The sequence below is a fragment of the Anguilla anguilla genome, chromosome 13 (assembly GCF_013347855.1).
Source record: "Anguilla anguilla isolate fAngAng1 chromosome 13, fAngAng1.pri, whole genome shotgun sequence".
Classification (NCBI taxonomy): Eukaryota; Metazoa; Chordata; class Actinopteri; order Anguilliformes; family Anguillidae; genus Anguilla; species Anguilla anguilla.
The window spans coordinates 33,492,942-33,511,017 of NC_049213.1; the positions used below are offsets into that span (position 1 = coordinate 33,492,942).

Here is an 18,076-nt window from a genome sequence, read left to right on the forward strand (position 1 = left end):
AGGAGCGAATGTTGACAGCCCTGTTATTTTCTCATTAATGCACAGGAATGGGGCAGGGTTGGGAGAGGCTGTAAATTCCATGTTTGAATCACCCAAAAGCAGATCCAGGCTACATTATCTAAGTTGAACTGTAACCAAAAGCAACTGCTGTAATTCCGTTTTCACTGCAGCATTAAAAAAAAAAAAAACTAGAGCCTTGTAAATGAACCGTGTGTGTAACCTAACATGAAGAAGTGTGCCGTATTCATAAATGCGTTGTGTACATTTTCCCCACCCGTGCACCTGGACACAAAAGATGTATAACCATAACAATGCATCCCAGCCAGAAACAAATTCCTGTGCAATTGTTTGGTTTTCAAAATGTTTTCATCCAATGCCTCTCGCCTTGATGGACAAAAGAATGAGAGTCATGTTAAACACATTTAAAATGTAAACAAATGATTTGGGTAATGTGTTCATGAACTACACTATACCTTAGCAAATTGTGATAGAATATTTTATTTTCAAAGTATATACATGATTGTTTACATTGGCTATTACCATCAAAAACAATGTTTTCTTTTAGCAAATGAGTCTTTTTAAAAGGAAAGACTGGTAGTTATACACATGAATACAGCTTACTGCCAGTTTTTAATATGAGGACTATTTAACAAAAAAAAAAAAAAACAAAAGTGGCCAAACCCGTGCAAACCACTGGTTAAATGTTTGGCCATCTTTCACACTGTGAGTACACTGTGTCCCGGTTCGGAATTACTGTGCTCTTGTGTGTGCTCAAATGCATCCTAAGAGTTACAGTTACATTTCAAATCTAGATTCCCAAGGTCTATTTACGTCACGTTTTAGTCATTTTCAAACACTTCGCCCCCTTCATCGTAAACATTATGAGAACCCCCCCGAGTTTGTGGCGTACAGATTTGTAAAAACGTACCCAGTTACTTCAGTAATTCCAATTTTTTGTCTGGAGATACTGAAGAGTAAATTTAATCAGGACATCCCACTTAAAACTTTGCATTTCAACAATGCAGACATGGTTTAAAAAAAGGTATACATTTCCTTTTATAGCGCATGCAGAACTTTCGCCCACAGGAACTGTATCTGACTCTTGTTATAACCGTGTGCCAATATTTACTCATCATACCCATTCAAAAAAAAAACACTATAAAATGCAGAAGCAAAGCTTATCAGGTATATTGCTGAAAGCAAAGCTGACATCCAAAGACTTGGCACTTAACTTGAACGTAGGCACATGCAATTTGTCCAAATCCTCTCCCTTCAAGGTTACGCAATACTTTTAAGCGAAAGTTTTGAGTCCAGTTACTACAGCATAACATTTTGAGGGTATTAAAATGGCTGTGCACATTCTCAGTCTCTCTTCTACTTCTTTGCAGCAATTCCTTTGTCATAAGTGCTTTCAGCTCTTCCGGTTGGTCATTACAGAACCCCCAAGCTCTGCAGTAGACCGACCCACCCCTCCTTTACTTAAGTCTGTTCTTGTGTTGGGAAGGCCATAGAGAAAGCGACACTTTAAAAAAAAGAAAGCCATTCATACACACAGAAAATGTCCGGAATGTTCTCTGTGGCCTTAAGGAGCATCTCCTTTGATCACTGGCATGATTGGCTGTTTGGTTCCTGGCCGCACCGTGAATGTCATGCCATAAGGCTGCTTTGACTGCGATCCATTGCTGGAAAAAAAAAAAAACAGGAAAGGCAAATAAATTACGGGACATTTGAAAAATGCTGACATTTTCTGACACCTTAAATGGACAGAAATGCACAAAAGCTGTGCATTTGGTCCTAAAATGTTCATTTGGGCATTGTATCGCATGCATTTATGCAGTTAGGGTTTAAAACATTTTCTTCTTTGAAAATACTCTAATTTCAGAACATTTGCCATATGGCATTTTCATATAGCCGCAGAGCAGGTAAGGTAGTGCATTTGAATAATGAACACTGAAATCCCCTCCAGCGAAGGGACTTTGCTGTACCTGGTGGCTGATTTTGTAGCAGCGGACAGGTCCTGAGCCTTTTTGGACACCTTTTGCTCCAGCTCACTCATGTCCAGGCCTGGGTTCTGGCGAGGCAGGGTAGAGGAGCTCTTGAATTTTGGAATGGGGCTGGGCTTTACTGGGACAGTGGGTTCCTCTGACGTACCCCAGTCGTCGTTGTTGGGTTGGACCTCCTCAAACGTGTGCTTCTTGTCCATCTCCAGCATCTTTTTCTGCAGGATACTGAGCAGAGTGGCCTGGCTGGGGGAGAGGGATTGGGCTGGTGGAAGAGGGGGCTGTGGCTTCAGTTTGTCTTGGCTCGGCGGCTTGGGCTTGACCTCCGTCTTCTGAACAGGGAGTTGAGGAGGATTTGGAGGTTTTGCTCCCTTGGGCTTTGGAGGTGGGAGAGGAAGCGTGCTCCGGGGGGACTGGACAGCAGGTGTTGGGGAAGGGCTAGGGACCTTCTGTGAGGGGGGGTTAGGTGTGGGAGGAACCATAATCGGGGGGTGCTGGACAGCAGGTGTTGGGAAAGGGCTAGGGACCTTCTGTGAGGGGGGGTTAGGTGTGGGAGGAACCATAATCGGGGGTTGCTGGACAGCAGGTGTTGGGAAACGGCTAGGGACCTTCTGCGAGGGGGGGTCAGGAGGAGGGAAGCTTGGGGGGAGCTCCAGTTGCTCCAGGCCGCTCTCTTCCTCTGCGTCCGAGTTGGCGAATTCTGGAGGCGGCGGGATGAAGGGAACGGAGACGTCCTCCTTGGCCTCTTCACGCTTCGTCTCCTTCGCGAGGGTGGCATCCGGCGCAGCGGGAGCCGCCTCGGCGTCGTGCTTCTCAAGGAGCTCCGCCACCAGACTGCTGGAGGAGAGGGGCCTGGAGGGGCTCGCGCAGGCCGAGTCGGTCTCCACCCTGGAGAACTGATACAGGTCAGGGCTATCTCGTCCACCCTGAGACAAGGACGAAGTGGGTCTGGGGACGACCGTGAAAGAGTTGGGCGTGGACTGATTCTGGTGGATGCTAACAGAGGTCGGCTGACTGTAGATGTTGCTGTTGGAGCTGTTCTCCCTTGACAAAGCGCCTCTTTGCTTTTCTCGCTCTTTAGCAGCCTGTAGGAGTGCCAGAGGTGAGGTGGCACCTGGCGTGCTACTCTCAGTGGGTCTGAGGTAGTATGGAGTGCGGCTGACATATGGAATGAGCTTACGACTCCTGCCTGGAGAGTTTGCATACGAGGTGGTAGGTGGTGTATTCTCAGGTATAGGGGAAGCGGTTGGGGTAGGTTGTGTGGGTTTTTTGAGCTCTTGAGGAGGTTGTAATGGCAGGGGAGTCACCACTGCATCTTCCTGGACCTTGACTGCCTGGGCAGGTAGAGTAGATTGCAGGCTCTCCTTGAGGCCCTGTAGATCCTTCTCAAGTTGGAGGCCACCGCTGTTTTTCCTTGCAGGCTTGGTGGGAGGTACCACAATCTTATCTGAGCCAAGATCCTTGTTATCGGAAGGCATTTTTCCATCAAGTTGGGTAGGGATTGGGTCAGTGGAAGTGTCTTGTAGGAGCAGAATGGGCTTTGGTGTTTTTTCAAGGTCTACCCCCCCAGTGGCCAGTATTCCAGCCTTGGGCACAGTGTACAGCTTTGCTGTATGCTGGGGGTTGAATGTAGAAGCCGTAGGACCTGGAGCAGGACGTGCTGGAGCCGGGATATGTGGCAGGTTATCCTGACTATCCTGAAACATGGAGGAAAGCCTTGTCGGCTTGGGTGGGGGAACTTTAAAACCCTTAGGCGGGGGGGTTTCAGGTCTCTCTGCGGAAGCTGGGGGTTTTGGGGGGGCAAATTTGGGACACTCTGGACCATTATTTAGTGCGGTTGAAATAGGTGCGGAGACCTTCGCACTGGATGGATTAGAGGGAGGCTTTGGGGGTGTCATCGGTGGGGGTTTCAGAGAGGTATGGTCTGGTACCCAGCTGGAGTGCGGTGATGGGGTTTTGGATGGGGGTTTAGGTGGAGGCATAGGTGGTGGCTGTAGCGAAGCCGGGTCTTCATACACGGGGGAGGGGGGGGACTCAAAGGAAAAATCTGCTGGGGGCGGAATGAACAACTGTGATGGAGGAGGTGGCGGTGCCATAGAGGGAGGAGGTGGGGGTGGTGCCATAGAGGGAGGTGGTGGAATAAATATATCCCGTTCCGCTAAGTCAGGAACAGACACTCCATTGGAGAGTTTCCCACCTGTAAAGGCAAGAAGTATTGTCCTATGAGGAAGCGCAAAAACACTGAGATACATGGAGCATGGCCAGCAGAAACAAGAACAAGTACTTTTTACTATAAAACCTTTTTGTCTGATTGAGGAACTGACTGAACATGGTTTTTTTTTTAACCTGTTACAAATATGGGAATGACATTAGCAACATGTTTGACAAAGAATATCTTGTTCAAGAAGAAATTTAGTCTTTAAATGAATACGTTTACATAATACATTACTCTTGTGCTTCCCCTATACAACCCCTGATTGCAGCTTCTTATTACTTAGTGTGGGCCTTTCGAGTGACTCATAAGATTCAGCTGAACATTTTGTTTAGCCTTCATTCTGTGCCATGAATAAAAACCAGAAGAGCTGGTTTGAGATGTTTAATCCCTGACAGTCCTGTATAAAAGAACATCAGAATGCATGTCGTCTCTAGTGAAACACTTGTGCAAGACTTGTCACATGAACGCAGAGAGTGGAACTATTCAAACCCTATCTATCTGTCACCTGCTAGCTCATGTAATATGAATGCAAATGATGCCTTGCCATCATAATATCTTGCCAACAGTTCTTTTTTTCTCTCCATACAGTTAAATGAATGGAAAAATAATATTGTTGAGGTCTAATCTCATTTGCTTTACGAGTGCCCATATAGGCTGGCATAATTTAACTCAAATTTAATACTTTATTGATGTTTTACATATACTTGCTGGTCTTGGGGATGTTTTTAGCCAAGTTTGACACTATTGTTCACATACTTCAGTACAGTGCAGTGTAATGTAATATTTGCCAGAGATGCCACCACTCTAGTCTACAGCTTTTCAACCATGTCAATAACCACTTGAGAATGTTGAGTTTTGAATGTCACAGTGATATGCTTTGACAGAGGCGAGCGAGGATGCCTTGGTTGGATTATTTTTGATTATGGCAAAAAACAATTGGTATAAGCAGGGGTTGTATAATATATTAGTTTTAACATGTTTCCAAGTACCTCCAAAGATTCAGTTGGTACCTAATAGAAACCTTGTCAGATTTGCCTCCTTCTTGGTAAACATCCATGGTGAGAATCAAAGGAAAGGCTATTTAATGTATTCAGACTTTGACCTCCCTGGTGTTTGGACTGTTGTACCTGGCTGAATGTTGTTCTGCATTTGAATTTCTGACCCACTGCAATCCATCGGTGCTGTCTCCACAGAACCTTAGTTCATGGCTACAGAGGAGCTTTCTCTGCCACGAGAGTTTTTGCTGCAGTGTTGACTCCTTGCAACAGATGACAATAAACACGGCTGACTTTTTGCTGTCAGGTGTTTCTGCTGTGGTGCCTTTGGCTCTATTTTCTGTGCTCAATTGATCTTGCCTGGTGCAATTGAGCCTGCCAATATGAACAGAAGGCGAGGTTTGCACTTTTTTCTTTAGAGTATGTCTTTGGTTTCAATGCACCAGACAAGATCAGTAAAGCGTAGAAAAGTATTTGAATCTAAAACAAATACATATTTGACACAAGTCTGGAAGGCAACTTGATTTAATTTTTTTCCCCCTGGGAAGTGTAGTGTCTCATCTTTTCCTCATATTTGCTGCCTATCATTGACAGTGTCATTGACAGTGTGCACTCAACTCTAATGTTTGGCCTTGTTGAAAGATGATGGCAAACGGCACCCTTTTCAACAGGTTGAACCACCTCATCACGTGCCAAATACCTTTCCAGACCAGTGAAGCACTGTAGTGCTCATGTAATAGTAATAGTTGCTTGGGTCAGTCATGAATAATTAATGTATTATCTTGGTCAAAATCCAAAAACCTGTATATTGTACTGCAAAGGTACACAAATGGCAGCATTTCACTTGAGATACATGTCTTGCATGATCTCAGCCTTTATTTTTTGAGTAAAACTTGTCATGCAGTTTATTACACTGTAACACCATGAACAGTCATAATGGTTTTGGAGAAAAATGTCTTTGGTTTCCACAACTCTAACCAGACACTCAGCCCTGGACCCTGTATCTGCACATGATCAGCTGAGCACTATAGTGTAATTTTGGAACTGAAATTTGAGTATTTTTGGCTCTGGAAAACAGGTTCGTGAAAGCTGATGAGAAACGGGGCATTACCTGTCCCGTTTGTGTTTGGTACACCGAAGGTGGAAAGCACAGGCACTTTTGGGGTCGGGACAGCAAACCCTTGCATGATGTCAGTTGAGGACTGTAGGAAATAAAAAGACAAAAAAAAAACATTGTATCAACTATGACTATCCTTCAACGTCATAGCATTATGCATGTTTGGCAGATGACAAAGCAGTCCGTCAGGCAAGGTGTGTGGAGAGGGTGTGGATGGGAAAGCTGAGCGGAAGAATATATTTCTTGTTGAGCTGAGTGACAGCTTTGCTAGACAAAATGCCGGCTCACAGAAAACAAACCTGTTCTCTGAACCATTTTCTCTCCAGCAGGCATGTACAAGCTTGCCAACTTGTTTAATGCTGGATGGCACACTCGAGAAACTGTGAAAAATCAGCCAATCAGGATGAGACCCTAATAAATCAGCTTATTTTTATGAGGTCATTCTCCAAAAACATGGTCACACGTTCTCGAGGAGCCCAAAGAAGCCACTCCCCTGAGCCCCGCCTAGCAACCACAGGAACATAAAAATATCAGAATGAACCGGATTAGCTAACTTTGGCTCGAGTGAGCGCACGCAGCTCGCACACCCTCCTCGATACACAAATGTGTAGGTTACTCAGGGAACAAAGGATTTGTCCCTTGCTTGTGACCGTGGCCTCGCATGTATATAATGAACAACCAGGGCAAACGTGTCACGTGTTCACGTACTCGGACAAGGAGGGCCAAGTACACCTGATAGGGTTCACCTCTGCTGAAATGTGGAGAATGTTTTTTTTTTGGTTTTTTTTTTTCCCCAGACCTTTCCGATCCTCCTCGCCTAATTCACTGGGGTTTTTATTGTTTTATGCGGCAGTACTTCCTGTTTCCTCCTCAAGGTCTTGCCTAGGGAACTCTTCAAAAACCCTGTTGTCTGTTCTGCACCAATAGATACAGTATCGTCCGAACTCAAAAACTGCACATTCTGTCCCAGACACATCCGCAACTACCCACGATAAACCCGCGCTCCGTTTTCCGTTTATGCTAACAACACCGCATAAGACAGAACTGAGGAAAAAAGTAACAGTTTCGCAACAGTTTCTTATGTGTTGTATCTGTATGTCCGTTCCAGTGCTGGAGGCACTCTGTACATCGTGTGCTTTCTGTTCCCCTCCCGATCCATCTTGCCTTTAGGTGTGATAGTGTAATGGCGGAAAAAATGTCATCTTGCCAAAGGCAGCTCCTCCAGGGGCCTCACGCTGACAGCGGCTCTGTCACTCACGAGCAAATGGCGTTAAAGACTCAGACAGGGGTCCTGCGTCACATGACCTCCTGCTCAGCCAATCTCTCCACAGCCCTAGCGTGGCTAAAAATAAACACTGGCCGTGTTTACTCAATACTGTCCCCGGCCGTTGGACCATGTGTTTGGAGAGGGGCGGGGCAGGGTAGGGTAGGACAGGGCATGGAAAGGCAGGGCAGTGGGCGGGCGGGGAATAAGAAACACGAATTACATTACCCGGTGTGTCAACTGCAAACAGGGACAGGAAGTCCCTACATGAGCAACAGCAGGTCACCCTGTCCTGGTGGCAGAAGCCACTGGTTAACAGTTGAGAGTTTCATAACGAGATGCAACACTGTCCAGCACTGTCTCAGCGTCATTTTGTTATTGAAAGGGGCAAACCTCAGACGGTGACTTTGAGCAGCCCAGCCCTTGTAACAGACAGACTCTAAACCCACATTGACAACCTCTGATCCAAAGTCCAGCCCCAAAAACAATTTACTCCACATTACTGTACCCAGTGACCCAATGTCCCGGTGCACACTGGTCTCATTTATATGAACAGTTCGCTGGTAATGTTTTCTATAATTCAGTGATTATTGAGAGTGTAATGTAATGTTTAGCCGGTGGTGTTACATTGTCAATCACACTGTTCAGTGAGGATGGGAACGGAAATCCATTTTTTAATTAAATTTTTTTTTTTTTTTTTAAATTCAACACAACTTCTGTTATTACTACTACTACTGCTACTAGTAAAATACTTTGTGATTAGCTCTTAGAATTGTGCTACATAAAACATAGACTATTATTATATCACTACTTCTAATAATTATCCATTTATAACTTGTTTCAGGTTAATCATAGCAGTTTTAAATTCTACCCCCGATGGTAATGAAGTGGTCTGTTACATCACAAATCTGTTAAAAATCACTGTACTTGGTGGTACTGGGCTTAATCTATGAAACACTCAAATGAAATGTTCCCTGGTAAAGAAGACAAATGGTTTTGAATAAACCTCGTGTTACAGTCTGTGGATACTCACTGTGAAGTGTTTGACGGTTGGCCTGGCCCTCACTTTGGCTGTGCCCGATTCAGGAATAGCAGACGAGTCCAGAACCAACTCCACATTGTCTGAAAGGCAAGGGAGAGACTGTCACCCTGCTGTGCTCACGTATGTGTATCTTTGGCTAAGGGAAGCGTAATGACTATGGGGCAGAATTAGTGTAGCCGAGAGGGAACGTGAGGTTTACTGTACGCAGGCCTACACACAGTTCTGTTGGTATCAGTGCACAGAAAATTAGATCAATGTGCCCTCCTCAGTAATCTGCCTTTCAGTTTTGGAGTGCTGCCTGGAATTAAAGCGTCTTTGTGTTGTAAAGCGTCTTTGAGACTGTGAAAAGCGCAATATAAAATACATTTATTATTATTATGATTATTATTATTATGATTAGTAATAATAATAATAATAATTAAGCTTTGAGAGAACATGAATTTACTTTGTCACATACTTTTTCTTCTAATAGAACCTTTTGAGATATAAAGTGCTCCGTTACAGAAACAGGCAGCCTGGTCATTTCACCCAACAGTCGGGCCTAACTAGGGTAGGCATGCCTTCAGTCTGGCAGTGCTGGCAGCACACAAAGGAACTGTAAAAATCAACTAGTGGACTGCGGAGCAGAAAGCAACGGAGGCTGGCTACGTCTGTTTCAGAGGCAGGGGCTCTACAGTGCTCCCATTTTAGGAACGTTTGCTCCAGAAAATTAATGTGTGCCAACTTGAAAAGAATAATTCAGGAGCACATCTACTAATTGGGATTCATTAGTGTGCCCCCAAATTTTTCAACTTAGGAGCACCAGAGATGATACACACTGTACTCCACTGTATGGCGGCAGTGTAGTATAATGGGTATAAATGGATGCAATGTAAATGCTATGAAAAAAAAGTTGTGTAAGTTTCTGTGGATAAGAGCGTCTACTAAGTGCCTGTAATGTAATGTTAAAAGGATACTGAAGCAGTGAGACAGGCTCAAGGGTATGACTGGAATTCCAAATTTGGGAGAAAAAATTGATGGAAGGAAAAAAATTGATGGTCCTCTTACTGGTTGTATAGACTTTTTTCTGAATGACTAGTCAGAGCAATTGTTCTTTATCTCCCTCTCAATGTTTAAAAAAAGGTTTTTGCTGTTGCGTATGATAATGATGATAATGATGTGATGCTGCTTTGTAGATTTTTCACCTTGTGTTTGCCACCCGGAGGCCAATTATCTTAATCAGACAGGCCTTGTCTGTAAGAGGGCTGCTTTATTGCATCACTTACAGATGTATTTCACTAACGTGCGACGTGGTCTAAATTCATCTGAGGGCAAGGCAAGAAAGTTGAGAACTAAGGCAGATCCTGTGAATATTAGGCCACTTCAGGTTCTGGCATGGACAATCAACACTAAAAACATTTAAAATCTGCTAGAAAGTTATATTACAGAAAATACTGTAATAGGGAATAAAAATTGGCTTCTTTTTGCTGTATTTGAACAATTAGATTTCACTCACGTTTATGAACTGTATTTAGCTGTCACTTATATTAGCAAAATTTTACATATAACTACAGCTTAACTTTGCCAATTGAACTTATTTGTGATTAAACTGAACAAGGCCTTTATTTCTACAACTATTAGTAATACACGACTACCTATACTATAAGCAGCATTACTCCTACTTTTTCTGGTAGTTCTATTGATATTGATTCCCAGTACTGCTATTCTCACTTCTACTAATAATAAATACCATTACTAGTACAGGCTATTGTCAACTTATGGTTTTTTCTTCTGGTTGAAACTTCAACATCAGTAGAATTTTTTTACTTGTAACCCAAAAATGTCAAAACTTTTCTAGTAATCGTCCTATTACTAAGACCCTGAGAACCAAAATCATAACTTGTCAGGCAAGGAAAGCCCCCCCACCCCCCCCACCCCCCAAAAAAGAGCATGACACAGCTTTGGCCTAAGTACATTTACATTCTTTCACTAAAATGCATTCCCTAAACAGGTTAAAACTTAAAGGAATCCTGACGTCGATCAACACAATAGCAAGTGTATACTATAAAATTATTTCTAAAGCATGAAATTGATTTCAAGTTTTTTTGGACAGAATTACGACTTGTAAAACCAATTTAAAACAATCTGTAGTGTAGCAGCACAGTACCCCAGTGGCCCGGCCACCTGCAGGAGTCTCAGCATCATGAATCTGAAGCTGCACGTGCATGGATGTCATCGGTCATTTACGATTTTACAAGAAATTTCCCAAAACTCTTCCAACTGAACAATATTATAAGACAGCGATCAACAATATACAACATATCTAATGTTGATATTATTACAGCTTTACTTGTGTTTCACTTAAAAGAAATGAGGTCCAGCAATAAAGGTTATCATGATGTTTTTGGCGTAATTGGTAAAATCGGATTAATTTATTAAGTTGATTTGTTTGTGGCAGTGAATGCTCTCATCTGGCTATTTAGAGGCGCACAGTTGGCTCCTGATGTTTGCATATGCTTCAGATCATTGCAGTGTTATGCATTTACCATCATGTGTACATAGCAAATTAAGGTTATGACCCTGGGTTTTGAACGGGATAGGCTGTATACCCTGCCCTGAAATACTACAATAATGAAAATGTATTAGTGTGTGACTGTCTGTATATTATTTGCTTTTTAGGATTGATGCAGATTCCTTGTGTAAAAATAAAACTACGTGACTTGCCGGTCCAGAAACATAAACACTGGCATGTACCTTGGTATGGAAACTAGGCTTGGCTTACGCACCTCAAATTTTGCCTACTGCACTTGCTAAGAACGACTAAAGTCACGTACAGTAATTTCGTAACACTTTACAAAAAGGTCACATGAATTGGCATTAACTAATGTAGTTGTTAACTACTAACTACAGCAAAGTTAATCTGTACAGCTTTGTTAATATATTTGTACATTGTTAATTCATGTTAACAACTACATTAGTTAATGCCAGTTCATATTGCGATCAAAAAAACAGTTCGTGTATTTGTTAATGGTTAACTAATTATAAGTTTATCCTATGTTTTGATAATATAATCATGTAACAAATACATTATGTACTACTGCTTACTACTACTAACTACTAACTCGATTTCATGCTTAATTAATGTATTTGATATGAACATGCCATTAAGGTTGACTCCTCTCTTTTTTGAATGGGGAAAGGGGGTAATGGTTAGAAAGAATATATTTCCATATGTTTGCATATGTTTTAATTTTGATGCAAGAATGCTAGCAGAGCTAAGGTCAGCAGTTTGTTCGCTTAGCATTTACATTTGTTTGCAGACTTCTTTTTTTTAAAAGTGGCGTCACAAACCAATTATTCTTGACTTTGTGGTTGAAACCGATCCCCAGCACTATGCCAGAACAGCATGACTAATAGCCAGAATGGCATGACTATTAATTTTGTTGAACATTATTCCAGATTTTTTCAATCACAGATCTGACAAATCCTTTACACTCTATTCCTTCCATTAAAAAGGGGCTAACTAAAATTTCTACCAGGTGCTATGACACAAGCAAATCTTCAATTTATACTCGATTAAAGTGGGCTGTTAAATAGGTAACCACTCACATAGAAGATCATGGAAAGTTCTCTGAGATTATTTAAACAAAGAACTCTAGAAATGACAAAGCTCCTGAACCAAGGGCAAATGATAAATGTTTATTTGTTATCTTGCACACAGGTTAAATACTGGTGGAAGTAATTTAAACCTTTCATTTGTGTCTTCTGACTAGTACCATATAGAAATGTTATTAGTAAACATCTGATAATGAAAAATTCTGAACCTGTACTACTAGGTTGCCGATGCAGTTATTTAGGGGCTCTGCTGATATTGTATAAACCACCATGACAACGAATAGAGTGCTGCCATGACACACTGTTTCTCACGAAGAGTAAAAATAATGTTATCTTACTTTACTGAACATTATCTTCACTGAACATTGTGGTGGATCCTGAGCTGTTAACAACTCTAAAGTACAGAAATAAAGCTACAGTGGAGGTACATTTTTGTTTTTTAGGGAACAAATTTCCGTAATTTGTACCCTGAAAATACAATAATGCTCCATTTGGTTACTAATAAGTACATTTTACAAGCAAAATTAAGTACAAAATTAATTATGTACTGCTGGCTAGGGGTACAGATTTATGTACCTATAGGGAACCAGCCAGTGACAAGATTTTGTACCTTTATAGGGACTTTTTTGGACCTTTTCTTCTGAAAGTGTTGGCACAGAATATACTGACATTCTTAGAAGTCAAGCAGGTTCCCTGTGTTAAACACTTTGGTAAAATCAATGACAAGGCCAAGCTCTCGAGAGAGAGTTCACTTATGGATTGCGTGTTATCAACAAAATGTAAATATGGCAAGGATTGGTTTAAATAAACAAATACAAAGTTTACACAAAAGACTAGTTCAAGTCAGTCATAATTGGAACATCACCAAAGGGCTTATTTGCCACTCCAGTATACACTCCCAGAAAAAAAGAATAATTCTCTGACTTGTCTCCATAGTGGAACCCTTTTTTTTTTAGCTCTTTATAGAACCTTCTATGTAAGGTGTGAAAAGTGTGAAAGTTCCCAGATCCATTTTCCTGACAAAGAGCCCCTGAACTAGTAGGGTTCCTCTATGGAGACACAGAGGAGCCTTTTGGAACCTTTTCTTCTGTGAGAGTATACTACAGCAAGAAAAAAGACTCGAGTGTCCGATTTCCCCCCAACGTATTGATCAACGCAGTCACCTGACAGCACCAAATGACAAACTGAAACACGAATAAAATGCTTCGTGGAATTGTACGAGCCATAATGGATAAAAAACGTTTCCGCGTTTCTAGGCTGTGATGATGTCTTATATTGTACATAAACTATCCATAAAGGTGTAATCATGGTATGGTTGTTTTGACTTCGATTTGACTTCCTAGCGCAAAGGCAGTGTATTTACAACTTGTAACTTCGTTCATTGTCCACATTTATAAATAAATCAAAAAATTATATTGAATTAGTTTTAAGCATGGAAATTTCTCCAGATCCGCCCCACTGATGGTACAGACGGCACAGAAAGCACCTAGAATTGGGCTAGCCTACGTCATCTGACAGACAACTTAGGTACAGGTGCAAAGTTCGGCACATAAATATTTGCGCATTTCTCTAAATAAGTATTTTGTCTCAGGAGTTATACATGAACATTCAAACTGCGTCAATAGTAAAGTTCACTTTAATACTCACCCCTCTCCTTGATTTCAATGTTGGTGTCGAAAAGTGAGTGGTTCTTTCGACCCAAAAAATTACTAAAAGTTCCTTTTTTCATTTTTAAAAGTATATTTAAGTGAATATTATTCCGTAAAAAATCAGACGGTCCACTTCATTTTAAAGGAACATTTTCGAAGCAGGTTGCAGATAAGTAAGTTGTCAGACTCAATTTTTTCGGCAGGTGGATTCACGCACTTCACCGCTTCTGTGCCTTCGCAAACCAGATGGGTAAAATGGCCACCGCCTCATTCTCCTCCCCTTCGTATATCGACAGGTGAGGTAAACAATCCGAGAGGATACCGAACGCCCAGACCTTCCCCTTTCGCTTTTTGGCCCTGCAAGTTTCAGTCCTATGAGCTCCTACTTTCGCACCCTCACACCCTTCATTCGTCACCGATGTATCCATGACAGCAACAGCATTCCAGTCTAATAATTTTATTGTCTAGCAGCGTTCACCTCTTCAAACTGACGGGAGTAGTGCTTTGGGTGTTACGGCTTTGTGGTTACGACATTTCTGCCAATAATGCATTTCTGTCTCAAAGAATGTTGACGTCTTACGCAGTTTCAACCTTGAGTCGACTAGGCCTATTACACCCAGTATTTCCATTACTTCAGCATGACAGTGTTTCTGAGTTTAATTTGAATGACTTTCAAACCAGGGCTGTGCAGAGATCTTTTGAGGGGCACACCAAAGAATGAAAAGTGACAGCAAAAATAATAATACAACATTAAAAAAAAAATCAAATCACATGGGCACATTGGACACTTGGGGGAAAAAGTGCATACCTGGAGGTCCCCCTCATATACATGGCCTAAATACATGGATATGTTTTTATTATAATAATAATAATAATAATAATAATAATAATTAGTTAAATAATGTCATATAATGTCAATATAATGTCAATTATTGCAATGTCATTACTTTATCTCATTGCCATTTCACAAAAGTATCTCCCCAAAATGAGTCAGGTGGACAAATATGGGCTCATATTATTGTATCTGATTTGACAGGTGTGCACAGTTTAAACTGCGGCTCAGAAATATTGACAGAGATTCAAAGGTAAATTTGGTGCGTTTTAAAGGTATTGGGTTTGGTAGGGGTTGGGGGAGGGGAAGGGGGAGTGGGTGAATTTGAAAGGAAGTTTGTATAACACAGATAGCTCCATAGTGACCTGCTCTTGGTATCCTTGGTGGAACCTGTTCAGTCAGTCTGGAGGAATAGCCTTTGTCATGCTGTGATTTCCCATAAATGGTCCTTTGCCAGTAACTTCAGTCTTTATTTGGTTCAATTATTTGATAACTTTGAACCTCACCTGGAGCTATTATAGACAACATTCCTCATGGGGAAAATATCTGTAATGGTAAATAATTTAATATATAAATATTACAACATATGTCAGAGCGAATACTGATAACAAAAGCATCAGTTATGACTAATGTATTATGGGGAAAGAAGTTGTGATTAGTTCTTCTCACATAATTTCCCAAGATGGATTCTGCCAGTCAGCTGTAGTATTAATGACAGGACTGACAATTGGCGAAAAAATGTATGGCCCTCGTTATGATAAAACCTTATTGATACACTGGAAGTGTTAATGGTAGTTTAATGTGGATTGCACTCTGTATGCTTTTGCACTGATATTTATATCAACTGACCAATATGGATTTTCTTTGGTAAGCTTCAACAAAAAACCATAAAGCCAACATACTTGTACTTGTTCATTCTTTAAAAACAGTGCTCAATCGCATGCATACATACATTAACTCCAAACTTAAGATTTGGAGATAAAATCGACTTTTTATCTTGACACAGTTCTTGTCTTACTATTGAATTTTTACTTGTCATTTTAAAATATGCGCGTTGGCCTTGTGCAAAAAAATCTTTTCATGATCTTATTGAGACTTCTCAGTCAGTACTGCATACCATTTTGGTGTGATTTAAATTGTGATGCTTGCCCCAAACAGTGAATTATATTTTTTAGGTGAACTAATCTTATCTATTGGTATTTCTGAACACAGGTGGGAATTTCTTTAAAAAAATTAGTGTTCTACACACAGCCGTCATTCTTGAAAGCAAAAATAATCTTCACCGTTTTAGATATTTGATGAATAAACCTACGTGGCTCAAATCAAGGGAAAAGCAGCAAGCCAAGCTTCAACTATAAGGCTGAAGTAATGGTTTAGGATTTCCTGTAAGGAGATCTAAAATCCTCTCATGGAGACCCACTCCCATCCTCTACAGTCCAGTCTGACGTTGAGGGATGCTTTGTGCAGGGAATCAGGGATTCCCAAGCCTGTCCCTAGATTACCTCAGCATTTCCTATAGTTTACCATTATTAGAAACTATCCACTGTATCTGGGCTCTACACAGAATTTAGCATAGACTGCTTGGACCCTGTTTTCCATAGCCCAGTATGATTGGCATGGACTGCTTGAACCCTGTTTTCAATGGCCCAGCACCATCCAGCCTCCAGCCTGGCTACGTTAGTGTATGTTTCATCTTAACTCAGGTACACTGCAGTCCACCTTGGCTGGAAGGCGTGCTGACAAAACCCATTTGACTCATTGTGACCAATGTTCAAATGCAAAATACGGTTATTTGTAATCATATTTTAAAATAAATATAATAATATTATACCCTGAAAAAAATGTTTTATTGAATAAAGCTAAAATTTTACTTAAATTAGTTACGCCTATATTGTTTATGGTTTCTCAATTAAAATTCTTTAATTCAAATCGACCTAAAAAGTTTCAATTGAGAAAACCTAAACAATATAGGCGTAACAAATTGAAGCAAACATTCGTGGTTTATGCTATTAATATTTTTCAGTGCATCTCATTAAATTGTAACAAAGCATTTAAACTAGCCAAGAACGCATTTTTGTTGTTGCTGGTTAAAACAGTACAGGCATTGCAGACAAAGTATTTATTCCGTAGTCTGATATGTTTTATGATTACACAAGTGTAAAATGTTACATTTGTTGAAGTCGTGTCTGTGTTATTATGCACATTTACACTTACTATGATGCACTTCTGTTGCACAATTTTTCGATATATTTTTAACTGCAGAAAATCTAAACTGAGCTGTTCAGGCATTTATGAGGCCAGCTACTGTGGAGCATCCTGAATATTTCTGTAACGAGCAATGAAAACAAGGGGTATGTTGCTTGGTTATAAACCACCCTCCATTCCCCCAGCCCCCCACACAAGTAGTTAAGTAATAAGATGCAGGCCTCAATCTGTCATTAGGGCAAAGGTTTAGAAAGTGTCTCCCTCACTGTAGTAGCTTTCAGATAACAGCCTCACTGGAGATCACGCAACAGTGTGAGGGCTATGAAGCATGGTACTGTGGGTCTTCCACTTATCCGTAAGCAGGCTTAATATTGCCTGAACTCATGTGGCGGCTAATCCCCAAGACATTGCTTTTTTTTCTTGGTTCAGTACCATTTACACGCCAAAGAACACACCAGCATCCATTAAAAAAACCTGAAAAGGCTGAATTACCTCTTTTGATTTCAGAGTGGTACAGCAGTACAAGCTGAGGAAAAGGCAGACGGTTTGCAGGGCACTGGTTTACCTGTGCAAATATGGAGACACTGCTATAAAAACACACAGTAACCGTTTGCTTTGCCCTGCAGGTACTGTAGACTCAGACCAGGGCTAATATATGGAAATGGCATGGCCCTGCATCTTAAAGCCTTTAAGCTGCAAGATTGTAAAAATGTGTGATTAGAATGTTCTTAACTGAACTGAACTTAACTGAACATTCTAATGCTGATGTAACAATCACTACTGGCAACCGAGAGCAATGGAGTTCTAGAACACAGCCATCGACTTAGAATTTCAAAAAAAAAAAAAAAAAACATTCCAAAAACCTACTCTTCAAATGGTTAAGGAAGTAACAGTGGCTGCCTACTGTTCCTTCCTGTGGTTGGTCTGCTTTGCAGACACGGAATTTGGACTGGTCGGTCCAGTTCCATAGTCTTGCAGGTGATCACCACACATTTGCAAGATATTTCTAGAATGTGCTGTCGGATCACAGAATGAAGTCCCAGCCCTCATTGCTCAGGTTCCTGTGGTTTGTCCTGGTAAAACAGGAAGTGACATGGCCTTGATGTGTGACTATGGTGCAGGTAAAATTATAATAACAACAAAGGCAAAAATGTGCTTAAAGG

General features: G+C 41.2%; 1 protein-coding gene across 2 annotated transcripts; it reads right to left on the reverse strand.

Moving 5' to 3' along the window:
• Positions 1–482: 482 nt before the first annotated feature.
• LOC118210968 (uncharacterized protein C6orf132 homolog) lies at positions 483–14,135 on the reverse strand. Of its 2 annotated transcripts, XM_035387517.1 has the most exons (6): positions 13,875–14,135; positions 8,625–8,713; positions 6,322–6,412; positions 2,609–4,197; positions 1,986–2,527; positions 483–1,682 (listed from the first exon to the last, which is right to left on the reverse strand). In XM_035387517.1, the coding sequence occupies exons 1-6, from the start codon at positions 13,954–13,956 to the stop codon at positions 1,583–1,585; spliced, it is 2,493 nt and encodes an 830-aa protein (XP_035243408.1). In that variant the 5' UTR covers positions 13,957–14,135; the 3' UTR covers positions 483–1,582. The 2 variants fall into 2 exon arrangements, with proteins under 2 accessions (XP_035243408.1, XP_035243407.1); XM_035387516.1 differs by having other exon boundaries at positions 1,986–4,197; positions 13,875–14,134.
• Between the last annotated feature and the right edge of the window lie 3,941 nt (positions 14,136–18,076).

Bases quoted from the DNA above. Each gene is read 5' to 3' on its own strand.
- LOC118210968 (XM_035387516.1), bottom strand. From the start codon at position 13,956: ATGAAAAAAGGAACTTTTAGTAATTTTTTGGGTCGAAAGAACCACTCA. The intron at 8,714-13,874 runs GTGAGTATTAAA...CTTGCCTTTCAG, and splicing joins CATTGAAATCAAGGAGAGGG to ACAATGTGGAGTTGGTTCTG. The intron at 1,683-1,985 runs GTACAGCAAAGT...TTTTTTTTCCAG, and splicing joins GCTACAAAATCAGCCACCAG to CAATGGATCGCAGTCAAAGC.